Below are 19305 nucleotides of genomic sequence, written 5' to 3' on the forward strand. Positions count from 1 at the left end.
ATCATCATAGAAAAAGCAGTAAAATGAACTTGATAATACACGTAGCCGACATGGTGAGTCATGTCTCTTTCGCAGTATTCCATGAAGAAAGCAGCTAAGAGAAAAACAGCAAGGGAATTTTTACTGTGAGAAATCCAAGGTTGTATAATGAAGTCACATGCCAGAATGGTAAATCTTTCCCTAAAATGTGACTCAGTCCTGCACATACCTCCACCAAAGCCCAGTACTTCCCTTACATTGTCTAACTGCACTAAATTGTACACACTCAAAATTATCTGTCGTTTTTTAAACGATCCATGAATTATTATCTAGAAAAATGTGGAAAAACGCCTCCCTAATCTCGCAAAATTAAAGAAACACCAAGTTTTGTTGTAATCCGTCCGGTAGTTCTTGCTTAATCGTGTTGACAAACAAACAAACAAACTAAAAATAATAATAAATATATTAAAATGTTAATGTAAGTGATTATACTGTATATTGAGCATTTACTCACATGCTGTATGCAAGCACATCACCATTCATCTTCAGTTTATAGTATCTAGATATAAAATTATGCTAAAAGAAATGAATTCTGTAAACAATACTCAATTACAAGTTCAAACTTGACAATCTGATGGTTAACTTAAATCGAGTCATGTTGAAGTTTAAAAAGCGCTATGTGGAGAGGTTTTAACTGACACTAATGTTTTTAAAAGTTAAACTAGAATGCTTCTATTCCATTTCCATTCCATTTCCATATTTCCATTTCTATTGATTGTTCTCACAATTGTTCTCACTTATCTTGTGCTTGGCCCATGTTGAAACCACCTCAGTCTGAAGGCAGAATCATGAAGTCCTACTTTGTCGTATCACCAGTTTTAAAATTGATCACATCTCCCCCATAGCTTTCAAGTGTGACTGTTGGTAAATGTGGTTGAACTCTTCATGTGGGATTATACAAACCAGCTTCTGCCAACCTTTTACAGGACAACATCAACTTCAGTTTAAATAGTAGGTAATGTGCCTGTTGTTACACACCTCACTCTGTGGGTAAGTTCACGGCAGCAGATCTCAATCCCACAGTTCTTTGTCACATTGCTCAACGGGAAGGGGAAATACCAGGTACATTTGCCAAAAGCAACAGCAGACAAACAGCCCATTCATTTTCCCATCACATCTCATATGGTGGGGCCGATGATTCCTGAATGAGCTGTTTCCTAACAATAACCCACATCGTTAAAAATAATGACTTTATATTTTGGTATGTTCCAGTTTCGGCCTTTGCTCACAAAATAATATCCATGTCATCCAGCCCCTTAGACCTTTTACAACTGAACCAAAGTAAATTATACTTCATATTTATTTTCCTTAAAGTTGAACCCGCCTGTTTCATTTTATGAGATTTATTGCATCTGTTTAAAAGAAGAAACCTCAAATCTATTTTCATAATGGCATTCCCACCATGTATGGTGGGTTGAACTTTGGCTCTCCCCGAGAAGTCACTCATTTGTGTTTATCCAGTCTCAGCGGGTGAGAGCAGCGGTGCTAAAGTCACACCTCAGGCCACTAAAAGGCAGTCTGCATACGAGGCCCCCAACATCAGGTGTCCAACGGAGACTCTGACGTGCCAAAGTTCTCACACACGGCCACCATATAGGTTCTTAATTGGACTTCGGCCCCACTTTGAAGACAAGATCAGTCAAAGTCAGTTTAAATGTTTCAGTTTCTAAACTGAACAGATGCCTGTTTTTGTCACAGACTACAAGTTTATATGATCTTATTAAACTAAGATTCTTTTTTATTAAGAGGCAACAATTATGCACATACTGTAGATATACAGTATCTATGTGTATGGAAATAAATGTATTTTATCATTTACTTTAAATTTATTTTCCAATAACCGCACTTGGAATGGAAAGCAACAGCTAGTAGGTCAATGGGCAGTTACAATCTTATGTATGCCCTTTGAAATCAGACGATGTAAACATGGACTGAGATACTTGATGTAGTTAAAAGGACACAGTTCAGCATTTACAACAAAGTGCTTGTTGGATAATCACTGTGTTTCTGTTGACATTTCTTTCTCTAAGTCTCTTTTCTTTTATTTAGGCTGTGTCTCTTTACAGGTCACACTAACATGATAAACACCAGCTCACCGTCTGTTGATTTATCTCTGAAGGCACTGATACAGTAGATAGCCATAACAAACAGCCAGTGTCTCTGGATTACTATTCATACTATTCGGATTACCGATTTTGTGCAGCAAGAGTCTTTTTCTCAAACATATATACTGAATGTAGGGGGAATAAATGAGTGACTGTATTATGGTGAGTTGTGACTGTGATTGGTCCGCATCAGAAGTTTCAAAAGTCTTACTGAGGATTCCCCTTATTGCAAAACTTGGAAAAATGCAACCCCTCACTCCACCTTAGTTTAGCTGAATTTCTGGATGCCCATGCTGTCATGATGATTACTATTTCCTTCTGGGCAAAGCAGGTAGCCTGAGGCTGGGCGCATTGTTCCCACTATACCCTGCTCCCATAGACAACCATTTAATACTTAAACTGTCATGAAAATAGCATTAAAAGTAATGTGATAAATCCAAAATTGCACAAGATTCCAAAAGCGGAACAAGAGCTTTATAGATGAAAGTCACCTGCCCCTTTTACGTTTAACTGTTCAGTGTGTAGAATTTAGTGACATCTAGTGGTGAAGTTGCATGTTGCAGCTGAATACCCCTCACCTCACCCCCCCTATCCAAACATGGAGGAGAACCTGTGATAGCCTTCAGTTGTCATAAAAACTCAAAAGCTGTTTAGTTTGTCCAGTCTGGACTACTGTAAAAAAAAAAATGGCAGCCTGTGTAGAGAGGAGCCGCTCTTAATGTTAATACAAAGTATTAACATATAAAGGTCTCATTCAAGAGTAAAGAAAACAACAATTTGTACCATTTAGATGAAATACACTAGTGAAAACATCATTAAGATTATTTTAGATTCAATTTCTGCCAATAGAGCCCTTTCACCTAAATCTTACACACTGGACCTTTAAATAAAATCTCTAGCTGAAAATCTGCAGATGTAGTTGAATTGTAAAGGTGGTTAATGTCCATTCATTTTAATAGGAAAAATTAGCTAGCAGTCCCACAGATTAATGATTCATTTGTGTGAATCTGCAGTAATTCATATTGTTCATATTGCTCTGCAAAGTGTTCCCGTGTCTGGTTTAGAATATTTTCCGCTAAGAACACATTTCCGCGAGCTGCACAGCGATAAATAGTTTTGATGGGGTTGACAGATTTTCCATCACAAACCGGCCCTTATCTTAAGTAGCAGGTCGAGAAGTGTTTGTTCTCTCGTAGGTGCAGCGGTGCGATGACACTTCAGTCCCTCTGCATCTCCATGGCTCGATAAGGGCTGTGCAGCGGCTTACACCAGGGGAAAGAGGAGAGGCTCCAGTGGCAGGAATGCTGCAAAGACCGAGGGAAGGAACTGACCGGCCCCCCCACCCCTCACCCCGGGATCAGCTGCAGCAGCTCCTCCAGAGCGAGCACATTCATATAGACAAGTTGTAAACTCATCAGCATCCTCATGGCAGCAGAGGTGACTCACAGCTAGAGCAAGTAGAGACACACAAACACAGATGACGGTCAGAAATTCCTTACCCCTCTTTGCACACATTGTGGGCTACTCCTGAAAAAATCCTTTTAGTTTCATACACTTATTCCTCTCATGCTTGATATGTGACTCTTAAATTTGAGAACGTTGGCGGTGGTCAGCTTGAATTCATTTTTATTACATTGGATGCCAATGGTAACACATGACGAACAGGATCCAACGATGAAACTTCTCAAACCCTTGTGTATATGTTCCAGAATATGAGTAAATGGCTTCATGCATTGTTCTCTGATGAATTCATCTCATTCTGCAAAACTTCCTGTCAACTTCCTACAGAATCACGTGATCCCTGCATCAACAAATCACATTATCTATTTCTGTAATAGAGCAACAAACAACTGCTGCACTTTGTGCGACCATAACATGTGGCACAGATGTGATGTCCTGTTAAACCTGCTGTGTGCAGTCGTAGCACATTTCCCACCTTTCGAATCTGGAGTATTTTGCTCTGTTTACTGTATTAGTCCTGTTTGTATTGAGAGTGGGAGTTCATAGGTTCGAGTACATGCAGCGGCAGCCACAGGTGTGAATGCCATGTGACTGAGGTCAAGAAGGGTAAAGTGAGAGTGTTCAGCTGTCTGCTTGGATCACTGTGAAAGAGGAGTATGTTGGGAAGGTACCAAGCAACAGTGTTTAGTGAGCCTAGCAACAAACACTGGTAGCGACACTGCTTTCAGTGTGCGTGAGTGTTTTAATGTGTTTTCATTTGGCATTCAACTGCCTCACTTATCCAGAGTGACATGTTGTGAGCACAGTGAGACGCTTGCAGTACTTGGAGATACATTTCAGTTAAAGAATATGCTTTCAAACGTTGTACTGATCAGTATATGTGTGCGTGTGTGTGTGTCTATTCAAAGTTATCACATCTGAAAACAACTTTATTTCATTTTTTTACAGTGTGTAGTATTGCTCCATTTTTTGATAGTGCAAAATTCAATATTTTAAAGTTAATCATAAATAAACATAAATTAACAATTATCACCACATTAAACACAAACAAAAAAAAGTAACAGATACATTGAAATTGCACATCCATAACTTTAGCTATCTTTTTTATTTACAGTTTAATCAGCAGAATGGAGGCCAAAGACTTATGTGGTTTTGTGCACCTTTTGTCTTTAAGTCTGTCTCACGGTGACTTTACAGAATAACGGCATCTCCATAAGACCATCATAGCCCCAATTCTACTGGGTCCGCTCTAACGCACAGATGTAAAAAGTAGAAGTAAACAGATCCAGATCAACAAAATCCTTCAAAATAAGGAGAGAAAAAAAGGCAACTTCTTGGAAGTCTGGAATGAAAATATCACTGCGCTTCACATGAACTGAACTGAACTGAACCCAGGTATTGACTGTTAACTGAGATAAGACTCATAATGTGATCCTTTTATTTAAGAAAATGCAAGTTCCGTGGTGATTATTGGAAATCACCCACCACAGGTTCTCTAGCCCGTATATTTTCCGTTAATTATACAGTTGTTTGTAGTTCAAGTTGGATCTATTTAAAAAATGAGGTAATAAAACAAGACACTACACTTGATGGAGTGTAGAGGGAAATATGACAGCACCAAGTGTCGACCACGTGACTGATCCTGGTCAAGTGTTGGTATACTGAAGTTAACTACAGTAGTACTCGCTGGGTTATGCATTTTAAGCTGTCACATATGCAATGATTTTATCCAGCTCTGTGTCTTTTTAAATGCAATAGAGACACAGAATTAAATAAAACATAGTCTTTTCATTGACTGGTCAATAGGTGTGCAAGCAGATGAAGCTTTTTGCACATATGAAGTAAACATGTGTTGCAGTGCGAGATCATGCTTGTGGCAGTGAAGAAACATTAAGAAATGCAAATGAAATGCTGCATATCAAATGCAACAGTCCTCTCAGGAGAAACCTCACAAATCCCTCTCTGACATTCTCTTTGTCATTCCCATTGATGGTTTGCACATCACACACATACATTTATATATTAATAACACTCTTAAATAGGCTTAGGTCTGATCTGTGTCCTTCTATAAGCATCTTTAAAAACAGAATATATTATCATTTATACATTTTATGAATAAATACACTTCAATATAATTCTTCTGTTTTTGGATGAAAAAAGGATCCAAACTCATTTGCAGAACTGAGGTCGAGCTTCTCTGTGTCGCTGGTTTTCATGCTCTCTTGCAGTGTGTGAAGGGTTTAGAGCATTGCCTGTGACTGCCACCTAGTGTGGCATGGCAGCGCTACAACATTTTGTCCTCCCGTAGGGAGTTGATGCCGGTACGTAAACATGCATGGTTTCACCAATCGAACTCTACATTCCAAAAGTAAAATCATTCTGTTTCTCTTTTTTTATACATTTTACAAAATCATCGAAATAAAAATCTTGCAGAAGACGGAAACATCAAACCCAAAACATTTACGTCACACATGACAGAAGAAGTGCCCACCACGTTTGATGATGAGTGTGTCAATGAGTGGTGGGGAAAAAAACCAGGAGCTTGAGGAAAGAGCGGTCAAGGTTCACACATCTTTATCCAGGAATATCTTGAAGAGAGAGGGAGCTGGTATCTGTATGGAGGAGCTGTACCATGGACGTTCAGGCATCCAGAGTCCATTCGAGAATTACTGGCACTTGGTAAAAATTAGCCAGAGTGGTTTGACCATTTTTCTGAGATTTACATATAGATTTTCTGATTTAGGGTTGCACTTTTAAACGAAATGGTCAGCAAATCTTTACCAAGAGTGCCACTAATCATTGAGCTTACTGTATTAACAAAACCAGGCATTTACCCTTTTTCCTTTCCCCCTCCCATCCATTCACCTGTTCACTCCCATCCTCCATTCCTCCTCACCATCTCAAACTGAGCAGTTGCGCCTCTTCCCAGAGCCAGCCTGGGCTGTAGCAGCAGAGGCTGAGCTCAGCCAAGTGGTGACCCCGTGTCAAAGGCTGGTGGAGGAGACCGAGAGGGTGGGCGAGGAGGGCGGTGGGAAGTTCAGCAGCTCCAGCACGGCCACGCCCACGCTACTGCGGCGTGTGAACATACAGGAGGCCGCTACCCACTTGTTGCTTCGCGGGTTGTACTTCTCGATGGAGTTGAGACTGGAACTGCCATCGTTGCCTCCCACTGCGTATAACCAGCCATCCATAGACACCAGGTCATGGGTGCTCCTGGAAACAGAAAATAAAATCTGATTTTAAGAATATATATATTCTCCATGTATTCTACAGCCTTACTGCACATTTTTACAAATAATTTCAGTTTGTCTCATCTGAATAATAATCTTAATGTATTCTGTTTCATTTTGATAAATGTTCATTTATTACCCATAAGGTTAGGTAAATTGGAGACTCTGAATTGTCTGTAGGTGGTGGTATAGATAATGGATGGATAGATTTGCTACAGAGTGCAAGTACACATTTGTGCTTGGTGATTGACACTGAATGCAATTTGCTTTGCATTTAATTTATAATGGGCTATTCCACTGCAAAAGAGATTGTGACAGAAATGTTCTAATATGAGATGTATGAGTCTTACAAATTGAACAATGACTGACTGATATCATCCTGTGATACAGATTGAGGACACCAGAAGGTATCAATAATTATTTAACTTAATTATAGCAGAGGATCATTGAAAGTTGGGAGAGACAATAAAACTGAAATTTAACTTTATTGAATGATTTGTTGTTCCTCCAAGTCTAAGTGATTATCAAGATATACAGTATCAAGGTTGGTTTGACAGAGACAGTCGGTAAATATTTTTACATCAGCTAGTGCCAAGCGTGTTTTAGAGTGACAGGTGAGCGGTGAACACAGTGTGATGTTTGGTCTGTGTAAATGGAGCCTCTCAGCAACTGGATAAGAAAAGCACCCAAAGATGATTAACACATGAGTTATTTATGGGAACAGTATACTGCAGGAGCCTGGAAACATCACAGACATTAGCCCCTTTAACGCAGTCTGTTCGTGGCAGGAATGATGCACCTTTATTAGATCTCGCATTCTGTATTAAAGGCACAGGGCGGGTCATAAGCCACAGAGGTGGATCAACGTCTGTGTTGAAGAGAGTGTGGCGGGACAGGTGTAAACACTGTTGTGTTACACATCACGCCTCTAGTTACAGATCGACGGCACAGCATCAGAGATCACACACTTGGTCTACAACATACCGGGTTTGTTTGGTTCAATATAAATAAGCAAAGTGTCTTAATGGCAATATAGTGTTAAAAAAGAGGCTGTGTGTGTGCGTGCGTGAGGGGCCAGGGGAATATCTGAATTGCTGATGCGTCCTAAAATCACAGACTGCTTCATCTCCCTCTCTGATGTCTACACTGTATCACAGTGTGCATGCAAGCCTGCATTAATAGACAAGCCTGCTTTGACAATCACCTGCGAGACAAGTATCATCTTCTAAAAAACAGGAACAAAGAAATTACTGTTGTAGAAAAATAAAGAATGCCCTGAGTCCCATCCCTTGGATCACAAAGATTTTCCACAGAGCAAAATAATCACAGTAGGTGTTTTCTTATGGCAAACTCAGAAAAGACTGCAGTGTTGTTTCAATGGAAATTTTAAATTTTAAATTCTGTGCACTTGGAATCATAGAACCACCTAAGCCAACCATGTGTTAGTTGTGTTACTCAATTACATTTCCTGGATCCACCCCAGCTCTTTTGTCATATGTCATCTGCCCTCACATCTTTTAGCTGACGCGCTCAACATCTTTTTACTAATAAAAGTAAAGCTGACAGTTGAAATGAGTAATGGAATTGTGTAACTTTAACATAAAGGTGCTTGATGACTGAAATAGGGGCCTGCTCATTTTTTGCAGTGTTTAAATTTGATAAACAGATTAGGCTGCAAGCCGCTTTCTCCTCAGCTCTGGTGGCATTTCTCTTTAGAATTTTCGAATTTAAATTCTTTCCTTATCGTACTTTAAGCTGCTGTGAAGACATACTTCTTTTTAATTGCACTTGGACCTGACATTACTGTTCATATGGAAGTGAGTTGTGGCTCCAGATTCCAGACTAACCTGCGTATGTTCATGGGGGCCACTCCCTCCCAGGTGTTGGTCTTGGGGTTGAACCGCTCCACCGAGTTCAGGCAGCTGGTGCCGTCATTCCCTCCCGCGACATACAGCATGCCATCCAGCACGGCCACCCCGGCACTGCTGCGCCGACTCAGCATGTTTGCGATGGCTGTCCATGTGTTGCTCTGTTCATCAGATCAAGAGACAGTGGATTGGTCACATGCTCATACATTCCTCCATAATGCCATATGTTTTCTTGCGCATTCAGATTCCACACCTGGCAACAGGCATCTTACTCTGATGTTAAATTTAACAGCATACAACTTACCTGCGGGTCATATTTCTCCACTGTTGCGAGATGTGAGGAGCTGTCATAACCTCCCACTGCGTACAAGCTGCTATCTGGAGGGGAAAAGGGAGTAAACACTCAGAATGTAAATAGTAGGATTCGAATAGCATGTAGCAACTCCCCCTTGATTTCAGATATACGTACATACATTAAGTTGAACAGTATGTTCATGATAATGTGTTTTCTGGCATTTCCTACCCAGAGTTGCGACTCGGACATATCTTCTGCGGGTGCTCATGGCAGCAATTGAGGTCCATGTACTAGTCAGAGGGTCATAACGCTCAGCACTGAGAGAAGAGAAAAACACTTAGTTGTATTCAATATAATGATACTGCAAAGCTGCACTATATAAATGAACTGTGTTTAAGATCTGGTCTTGCAAACACACAAAAAGCTACAACACTGCACTAAATCACTGCTTCATACTCTCATCTTCTGTGTGTACCTGTTGAGACAGGAAGCCCCATCATAACCTCCTGCAGCGTACAGCAGGCCGTGTAGTACAGCTACACCCAAACAGCTCCGTCGTGTTCCCATGGAAACCTCAGGCTGCCAGGAGTTGGTGATGGGGTCGTAAGACTCCACAGTTGCAAGATCTGAGGTGCCATCATACCTGAGGAGATTTGGATGTAAATCAATCAGAAAGGCGTTTAGATGATTTACATAGCAAATACTGCTATAAATAAAGAAATATGATATGCATGGCAACAGAACAACAGTCGACTTTATAAGCTATTTTTAAAAGAGGAAACATTTCAACGGCTTATCAGAAGGAAGCAGCTGTTTAACTTTTGTATATCTATCACTCAGGTTTTTTTTTTTTAATGATCAAAACATCCGAATATTCCACCTGCCAATCTTCTTCACAAAAGTCAGGTTTAGTTCGTAACAACTTTATGTTTGATTAAGTGATGAGATGGCCGCATCACTCACCCTCCTACAGCATAGAGTCTGTTGCCAATAGCTGCCACGCCCACCCGTGCCCGCCGAGTGGACATGGACGCCACCATGTGCCAGCGGTCTGTCCTGGTGTCATAAGCCTCACAGTCTCCATGGATGGCAAACAAGCTACCACCACCTGGGACACACAGCAACAAAACCACATTTTAACATCAAGCAGTAAAGAGGTTGAGGCCAAAGTGTGGGATCATTTCAGAGGGATTGTTGTTAGGTTGTCAGGAGTCCCACAAAGAGTCCTGGCTTAGAATTAATGGATGATGATATTTTCATAAACTGCACACAAGTATGTTGTAATTGCAAATTAAAGTTCTTACACTTAAAATAAGGAACTGTACTTGAATTGCTAAGATTTAGTTGTGAGGGGATTTGGGATTATGCAAGGCTTCAGCATGAAAAACATCACTAACTACATTAAACTGACTCTTTGTCAAACAACTAAACTAAAAAAACGAGTGATATCTCTATGTAGAAAAACACATCTAGATATGATAGAAAAGCAGGAAGTGGCTTTCAGTGCTTGTTTCATTCAAATCTCGTGGTGAATCAAATTTCTCGCTTTTGTTTTTGAAACACATTGTATAACATCCACGATACATGACTACATGATACAATACTGCAAAACTACCAGACCATCAGATTTCAATATAATTATTTCACCATTTTTATCCCCCAGCGACATAATACTCTATTCTTATAGTTTCTGAGTGACATGGGATGTGTTGCCAAAGTGCACTCTGGTGGGTACCACACTGACCAACAGCAAAGAGTACGGGGCTGGCGCCCTCACAGCGACGCAGGCGTGTTCGGCTGTTGCTGAGGACGCCCCTCTGCTCAGGCATCAGGTGGTACTTCAGGGCCTCGATCAGAAGGTCCTTGCACTCAGAATGATGACGCACCAGCAGCTCCGTGTCAACATTGCTCATTAGAAAGTCTCGCCTCAACAGTGGCAGCCTTACACACTTCATCAGCTGACAGGGACAGAGAATGGTGGGAGGTCAATTCAGATTAGGATGGAGAAAAGGGGTGTTAAGTACATTATTGTCATACTGAAAAATTCAGAGTTGAGACATCATCTCTGGTGAGATGGGACCAGTCTTACCCATGGTACATGTTGCCTGCGTCCGTCTATATCATGTTTCACCCAGCTCAACACGGACCGGTACACTTCCTCCTCAGATGGCACATTGAGATTGTCACTGGAGATCAAGTCCAGGACCTGGATGAGGGAGGACAAAGCAGATTTTACACAATATTTACAAAAACAACTTTATCAGATGTAAACCTACAGTGCCATTAATTCAACTGGAACCATCCAAAACGCATTGCAGCAACATTTGCTTATGAAAAAAAGGACAGTGAAAGATCTGTGTCAACACAGGAAGAAAATTGCGTTGCTGTAACTAGTGCTAGTTTCTGTATGTTGTACCCAAATTTGTCTGCTGAGCTGTTGCCTCTCTTCCTTCCTCCTCTCTGCTCTCTCCCCTGACCTGATACTCTTTATCCTGACTGATTGGTGGCACTATGCCTTGTCTTCATTGTTTTAAAATGAAACCAATCTATTTGAATGAATCAATGAAAAAAAAAAGCAAAACAAATAATTTTAGGCACCATTTTAACTTTGACCCTTTCTTGCATTAATGCTTGTGTGCCACTGTAAGGTCTTTATGTGTGTAGTGGTGCTGTGATATATTTGAAGTTAGTATTATGTGTGTGTGTTTCTGTGGCACGACTGAGTGCTGCAGTCAGTGGCTGGTTGGCACAATTCCCAGATCAACCCAAAGCTGGCAGGCCTGGGTGGGGCCAGAGCAGCCAGCTGCTACTGCTGCTGTTGTCTTGCCTGGCCAGATCAGGGCAACAGTTTACAGTCTCCACTAATCCACAGTCACACAGAGAAATACTGCTACTGCTGCTGCCCCACCCTGCAGTCAAAGTGTGTATATATGTAGAGATGTAAAGAAAGGGAAGACGGCATGAATAACAAATGTTTGAATGAAAAGGGTTGGATGCATGAGACACCTATGCACACAGCAATAAGAATTCATTCATCCATTGTTTTCTTCAAAATGTCACACGTGTAATGCAACATCTCTGAAGCATCACCAAAGTAAACTAGTGAACATCCTGTCATGCTTTTCCACATCCTTCACAGAACAATGAAAGAAATATGGGGCATATTTCACAGCTCCATGAGCTCAGAGCAGCCCGGATATAAACGCAGCTCTGCTGAAGATTTATCACAGTCACAGAACAACTGCAGACAGAATGGGTGGCAGAGCCAAAGAAAGAGTAAAACAGAAGAGTGGGGACGGATAAAAGAAAATGGTCTCTTTTTAATCTGACTTTATGCTTCTTAACTTTAATGGACTGCGCCCACACACACACATTGTAGATCCTGTCTTGAGGCTTTGAAAGCCACAGACAGAGCGAGTGACGCTCTGTGTTTTACCCTGAGGGAGCAGTCTCTTTGGTGCTGTGGGGATTTCTTCTTAGAGGTGAGATGATAATGGGGAAGTGATGCTGGCAGCTGTTCTTCTCAACGCGACTTTATTCATACCAACCTCACATGGCTCAACCAACATACATTTGCGTAACCCAGACGCTGTTTCATAAAAGAGATGATGTTTTCTACCTCTGCAATGTTTTCCCCTGTTTGTAAAATAGTAATTGTAAATTGTAAAAAAATTGTAAAAAAAATTTCTGGTCTGGTTCAGGGGGGGAACCATTCATTTTTTAAAAGTTTCTTTAACATTGTTTGATGAAGCTTATTCAATGTGTTCACAATTTTCCGAGTAAATAATTCATGGATCTTGGAAAGAAAAAAGAAATCTGTCATATCTAGGAAACTGATATCTATGAGCGTGTTCAATTTGGTGCACCTAGATTGGATTTAAGTAAACTGCCGGGCCTTGACAGAGGTATGTTCTCTACTGAGAGCCATTCTAGTTTCTCTCTAAAATAAAGGGCTTTTAGTTTTGTATGCTATTTTGAGGTCTATAAAATCAAAAGCGTAAAAAAACAACAAAACAATTAAAAATGAAAGAAGACTTTGTTAACAACATCCTATTCATGACCACTCAGAAATATTCACATAACCGACGAGTTAAATGTATATTTTAAAATGTAGGGCAGTGTTTTGATACTTGAAATCATGGGCCAGTTAACCTCCTGTTAAAATGAACATGAATCCCTCATCACCAGACCTGTGAATCAATCTACAGTGACGGCAGGTCCCAGTCCTGTGTGTTGATTTTGGGTGGTGGAGCTACCACTTTGTTTACATTTAGCAACCGGTGCCTTTTTGTTTCTTTAACCTTTATTCATCCGGGGGAGTTTCTCTGAAAACAATGCTTTCTTATTTTAGGAACTATCTCGCTCACTTCACACTCACTAACAATCAGCCGCTGTCTGATCTACTGGCAGCTGGGCAACCCTAATGAGAAGCTGGTTTTCTGTGCCTTGCTTAAGACCACTTCAGCAGTTTATTCTGCTAGTTTGGGAATCCAGCAAGCAACCGTCTGGCCAAGGCTGCTCCACTTGATGGCTTTTACTGAATCTAACCTGAATCTAGTTAATTTCATCCCACATCACAGCTCAACAAAATACACTCTGTCTGGTGTGTAAACAGACGCACATACTGGCATAAGAACAAAACAACACAACAGAACAGAGAGCAGCAGACCTACTTCACACCACCAAGTCCCCCATGAGTTGCCAGAGAGGACACTGACATGGGAAACAGTGGCTGGGACTTTGCCTCGGCTTGTCTCCATGACAACCGCAGTGTATTGAATAGACGTACCCCTGCAGCTGGATCAGGGGTTACACATTGGTTAAGGGAACCTTAAAGTTTGGATAGAAAATTGTGTTCAGGGTGGAAAAGGAGAAGCTTCGAGACTTTAATAAATGTCTTTAGTGAATCACTTGTGCAGAATTTAAAACAACACTTTCTACCTCACAGTATCAACACTAACCGTTGTGTCAATCATGACAATATCTTGCTCTTAATCCAACTTGACCTAGATACACTTGTCAGGACATTAGTTGTTTAACAACAGGGGTATCTTTGGCACAATAACATTTTGGTTCTTTTTTATAAACTCTTCCTATAAGATTATATAGTCTATAATAAAAAATGGCACAAAGGAAGAAGTGTTGTGATGCTTATTTTTGCTCACAATTTTCATGGGTATAACAAATCTTCGATGATTAACATCAGCTGGGCTTGCTGGCCAATTATAACTTTGTGATTGCATGTTAACTAGGTGTTAAAGTAGCATACAGCAGTGACTCGAGATTATCAATCCCTTCCAAAAAGACAAAAAACTAAGTGTCGATGATGTCTAGACACAATGTAATCACAGTGAGATCATGGGGATGTCTTATCACTTTAGTGTTCCACTAAGTTAGCCATAGAAAAAGGCATTGATGTGTTATGCTATTACAAATGAACACACTCAGTCAATCACTGTGCTTCACTCAATACATGAATTCCCACTTCATTAATGTTAATTATGCAGGGAACTAAGAATGTCATTCATATTTGCTGCATGCTTTTAGCTATTTAGCTACACATATGAACTATTGGTGATTTTCCTGTGAGAGGGTAGATCAGTTGCTGCTAAACAAACTAACAGGCAAGCTATGTAGCACCCTGTTTCACCTGATGTTTCGTTATCCTGCATGGGGTTACATAACTGACACCTTTCACTTGAGATGCAACATCTATATTTGGAGAATGTGTCAGAGACATGAAATATTGTTGAAGACCTGGGGTTATAATTACATATTATTTAAATAAGATAACAGAACTACAGTAGTTTACTGTTTACTGTACTAACACCTTTGAGATTGAATTTCCACCCCTGTGCCTGATTGAATAGTCCATGGCAGCAACAAGAATCAGTGACTAGCTGATGTTTTCTAATGAGTGTTCTCTCAGGTGAGTCTGTAGGGAGGTGAAAAAATGATTTGGATACAACTTTGCCAATAGTCAAGGTTATATGGTTACAATTCAACCAGGATACAAGTCAATATAAAATGCTTCTCGGTATTACTCCATGTTTTCTTTTCATTCCATTTGTCACAAAGTAAACTCAGACGAGGCCGTATCTGGGAATGTTTTGTCTACCATGTTCACCATTAACATCTGGCTTTTGTCTGCAATAAGAATGGAAACAATCTGCATGAACTCCCAGGTCCAATGACTCTGCTCATTTTTGTGTAAAAGAGGTATAACAAACACAAGAAGCAATTTCGAGTAGACAGCTTTACCAACAACTGTTTATTTCCCACCATGAACATGCCACCAATACGTTTTCTATGAAGTACTTTCTTGTAGAAGACACAGCAGGAGACAGAAAAAGTAGCATGCTTACCTGTTTCAGTGGCAGTAGCATGAACTCTTCTGTCTTGGACACCTCCACAAAGTGCTGCAGGACATACTTGTGTGCTGACTTGAGCAGGTCACTGCAGGAGTGCGTGTCAGCAAAGCCTCGGATGCCCAGGCAGTTAGAGGGGTCCAGCTGGCTGAGGAGGAATTTACAGCAGGCGTCCCGCACCCCGTTGAGCTGCAGCAGGCTTGCTGCTGGGAGCAACGTCTGGCAATTACAGGTGGAAATACATCATGAGTCTGATTGCATCTTATGGTAGATAGGGGGGGGGTCAAAGCAAAAGTCTAATTCAACAATTTGTTCTATAAATCTGATATCAGCTGCCTTACCTGCACATTTCCTTCCCCAACCACAATCTCAGCTGTGTAGGCATACTGGACTAGCTGCTCCAAAGCCTGAGAGTCAATGTCATGAAGGGTCACGTGGGTCTGCCGACTTTCTGACATCTCATCTGCATCTCACACAATGAAAGCGGTTACATTTCTCCTAGAGTTATAAGCCGTAAAAATTGACTGATATAATTGCCTCCCTGTTCAATCATACTGACACACACAGCAGCTCCTAATGTAGATGGCTCAACTGCCAAGTATCAGCACAGTTAATTTGTTGCTCTCCATTTGATCAGTTGTTTAAATCTATACGTTCTTGTCCTATGTGCATGTTCCTGCTTAACAGTGGGTCAGAAGGTTCATGTTCCATCTCCTGGTAGTTTGAAGAAATCCCAACACAACTACAGGAGAACTACCATTGCCATTTAGGTGATAGTAAAAGATCAACGGTTTCTCTTAAAATGGGACAGTTAGTGAGTGGGTCAGATGAGAGGTAGTCCAGAAGGTGAGTCTCAGAGCCAGAAGACTAACTGTCTGGAGACTCATTGTACCCTAACAAAGGTCTAGTACCGGGAGGAAATCTGAGACAAACACACATATCACCAGACCACCTGTGCCACAGACAGGATGAGGGGAAGGAAGCGGTGATGCTGGGAGGATGAGGTGCACTCACTGCACACACAAATTGTCCTGTCATCGAACTATGAGTAACAGTGCAAATGTATGTGCAGTTTGATGTCGGAGTCATGAAGATGATGGGCTTCATGGATGAGAGCACAAAGTGAAGTGGAGACAGGCGACGTGTAGAGGAATAAATTAGACAAGCTGGACAAGATGGACTGAACTTACTGGTAAACATAGCGTGGAAGTAGGGGCTGCAGGATGCCAGCACCACTTTGTGTGCCTTGATTTCTTTGTTGGAGACATGGAGCACAATGTCACACAGCAGGCCACGCTGTCGCATCCTGTTCATGGACACGAAGGAGTCGTGGTAGTGGCGCTTAGAGTTGTGCGAGATGCTGTGCCCATCGCGGTTGAGCAACTGCATGCCCCCCTCCATCATGGTGCCTGATGTGGCGGTCGCAGGCCTGGGCCACACTCTGGCCAACTGAAACCCCGAGAAAACCGTTTCAAAGTCAGTTAATGCCAACGTCACCGTCCTACAAAAATGTCTTTCGTCATCAGAAAAGTCGCAAGAGCTTAGTCTATCTGTAGGGATGCAAGTTTTATGACAGATGTCCTGGGCAATCATTGTACCTACAGTTATTGTTATAGCATCCATCTTGACAGCTAAGACATGAAGCCTACCAGCATGATGGAAATATCAGTGCCATAAAAAAGTGATTGCTGGCCTGATTATTTGAGATTCATTGTCAAAACTGATTAAATGTAATTATTGTGTGCCAAAAACAGCAATTATTACTTAAACTGGAATCAAATCAATGCAGGCTTCTAACAAGTTTAACTGCATGACAATCAGCAGCCAACTCCCACCACCTCCTTATCCCAGCTGCAGCCCCTGTTAGGCAGGGTAGGAGGAGAAGAGTATGCAGCCTGAGTTTGCTTCTTTTCTTTTTTTTCTTTGTACACTCAGCTGCTTTGCTCTTGGATGGAGAACCCACTTCAGAACATTGCATAACCGTCGTCACGCGGCAAGACGTTGCAGTCTGAGGAATATTTAGGATGCTCTGAGGTAAACCCAAATAAAGTATTAATATCACATGCCTAAAGAACTTCAAGCAAGGTACCCCCAGCTCCTCTGATGAAGTCTTTCCAAATAGAACATTTATTAACATATCCAGTCCATCCTGCAGTTGGATGTAGATCTTTAATTGTGATTTCTTTTCATTTTAAATTTACTCAACATGATTGTTAATACAAAGATACATTTCTGCTTCAGAAACGCAATGTTAAAAAACTCAACAAAAAAGCAGCCTCTAACCTCATGAGTCGAATATTGGAATATTGAGCAGTTCAAAGTCTGAGACACAGCAACAAATTATTCATTGTGTCAAAGTTAAGTTTCACATACCTCAGTCCAGCAGACTACTGACTGAGGATCAGTGCATCATAATAATGTCATCTGTCCAGAGCCACTCTTTCAACTAAACACTGTCCCACAGACGACCATCGTCTCAAATGTCTCAACAGCTGTCTGGCGTCTAGCTTTGAGTTCCATTTTCCAAAACACAATAGACTACAAACCACACCGACCATATATGAGGGAACAATCTGCTCTCATGCCCGAGGAAAAAACATGAGACAATGCTGACAATTGAGACACTGATACAGGGAGGATGAGGGCAGGCGTGACAACTCGATTACCACAGATAACACTAACAGAGAGAAGCACTGGTCCTGCTCATCCCAGGCTTGTCTCTTAAAATCTCCTCTCCCCTCTCTGGCTCAAAACCCTTGGCTGACATCCACACAAAGCCTCAGTGGCAAACATGCACATGCAACAATCTTGTCGGATGCACTGTAATCTCTGTCAGTGTGAGGGATGTTTCTCTTCATACATCAGCCTCCTTGTGTGATCTGAAGAACCCCCCCAACCCCCACTCCATCTATTTTGAATAACAGCAGCTATCAGCAGCTGCAGCACAGAGAATGGATGTGTCAGTTTTTTACCGGTGGCTGTGTTGAGGTGATCCTTGGATTCAGTGTCTTCCTCCAGGTGATGGCAGATAAATGTGCGGCTGTCGCAGTCAGATCGGGTTTGAAAGTGGCCCCCAGTGTCTGACTATCTGTCCATACTCTGACTCAGACACACGACATGTGAAGGGAGCCTCTGTTTTCTGCTGTATGGCTGTATATGGTTGACGTCAATGCAAAAAAACTGCATGAACGCTGACATCGGTTTGTTAAGGTGGAGCTGGAGCTACGGGATGACAGAGTAGCATCGCTGCTCATGATGTTGAAAAAATAAACTGTGGGGGGGGGCAGAGGTTGACATGTTAGAAACAGGAGGCTCCATAGGCGCACATGTCGACCTTTTACACAATTTACATTTGTTTATTATGTGACGCGACGCGGTCGACCTTAAGCGCCCCTCTTCTTTTTGTCTAGCCAGAGTCCGGAAGTGCGTTCGATTAATATATTTGCGCTACAGCGAGAGGCGGGGTTTCGATAACAAGCGACACGATTGGTTAGAAGCTGAACCGTCTGCCGCTTCGGTTAGCCCCGATAACTAAATCAAACCAACTCCGAGCGAACACCGCTCAATAATATATAAAGCATAACATTGTTCTACTTGTGAAAGCGGTGTTTGTGTGTGTGCACCTTTCCAACATTTGACCATCATCAAAATAAAAATAACAGCCATGACCATTGAAGTTACTCTATGTATGGGCTAACTAGCTTAGCTCACGTTAGCTCTGCAGTGACAGACGGATGTAAACCAGCAGTTTAACTCACCACCAGTCGTCGTCGGTGTCGGTGTGACAGCGCCGCTCTCTTCCTGTTTGAACGCGAACCCAGCTTCGTAACCGTGTAACAGGACGGACACGAACATGAAGAAGTGAAATATGTCTGCTTGACTCCGCTGCAGCCGATTATTTCATTTGAAGCTCACGTGTGGCATCAAAACACTGCTTGT

At 41.5% G+C, this 19305-nt stretch overlaps 1 protein-coding gene across 6 annotated transcripts; it reads right to left on the reverse strand.

Annotated features, from left to right (window-relative positions):
* Positions 1–4516: 4516 nt before the first annotated feature.
* On the reverse strand, positions 4517–19259 carry klhl17 (kelch-like family member 17). 6 transcript variants are annotated; one of them, XM_069525995.1, is made up of 12 exons: positions 19125–19259; positions 16557–16815; positions 15708–15829; positions 15364–15585; positions 11088–11204; positions 10743–10956; positions 9962–10106; positions 9474–9641; positions 9227–9315; positions 9008–9081; positions 8683–8864; positions 4517–6818 (listed from the first exon to the last, which is right to left on the reverse strand). In XM_069525995.1, the coding sequence occupies exons 2-12, from the start codon at positions 16768–16770 to the stop codon at positions 6590–6592; spliced, it is 1776 nt and encodes a 591-aa protein (XP_069382096.1). In that variant the 5' UTR covers positions 16771–16815; positions 19125–19259; the 3' UTR covers positions 4517–6589. The 6 variants fall into 6 exon arrangements, with proteins under 6 accessions (XP_069382096.1, XP_019944839.1, XP_069382095.1 ...); XM_020089280.2 differs by having other exon boundaries at positions 15708–15835; XM_069525994.1 differs by lacking the exon at positions 19125–19259 and adding an exon at positions 18339–18514.
* Positions 19260–19305: the final 46 nt, after the last annotated feature.

The sequence above is a fragment of the Paralichthys olivaceus genome, chromosome 6, assembly GCF_024713975.1.
Source record: "Paralichthys olivaceus isolate ysfri-2021 chromosome 6, ASM2471397v2, whole genome shotgun sequence".
NCBI classification, from domain to species: Eukaryota; Metazoa; Chordata; class Actinopteri; order Pleuronectiformes; family Paralichthyidae; genus Paralichthys; species Paralichthys olivaceus.

Coding starts and splice junctions, on each gene's coding strand:
- klhl17 (XM_020089280.2), bottom strand. CDS start 16,770: ATGATGGAGGGGGGCATGCAGTTGCTCAACCGCGATGGGCACAGCATC. Junction 10,957..11,087: donor GCAGGCAACATGTACCATGG/GTAAGACTGGTC, acceptor TGTCCCTGTCAG/CTGATGAAGTGTGTAAGGCT. Junction 8,865..9,007: donor TGGAGAAATATGACCCGCAG/GTAAGTTGTATG, acceptor TCTGATGAACAG/AGCAACACATGGACAGCCAT.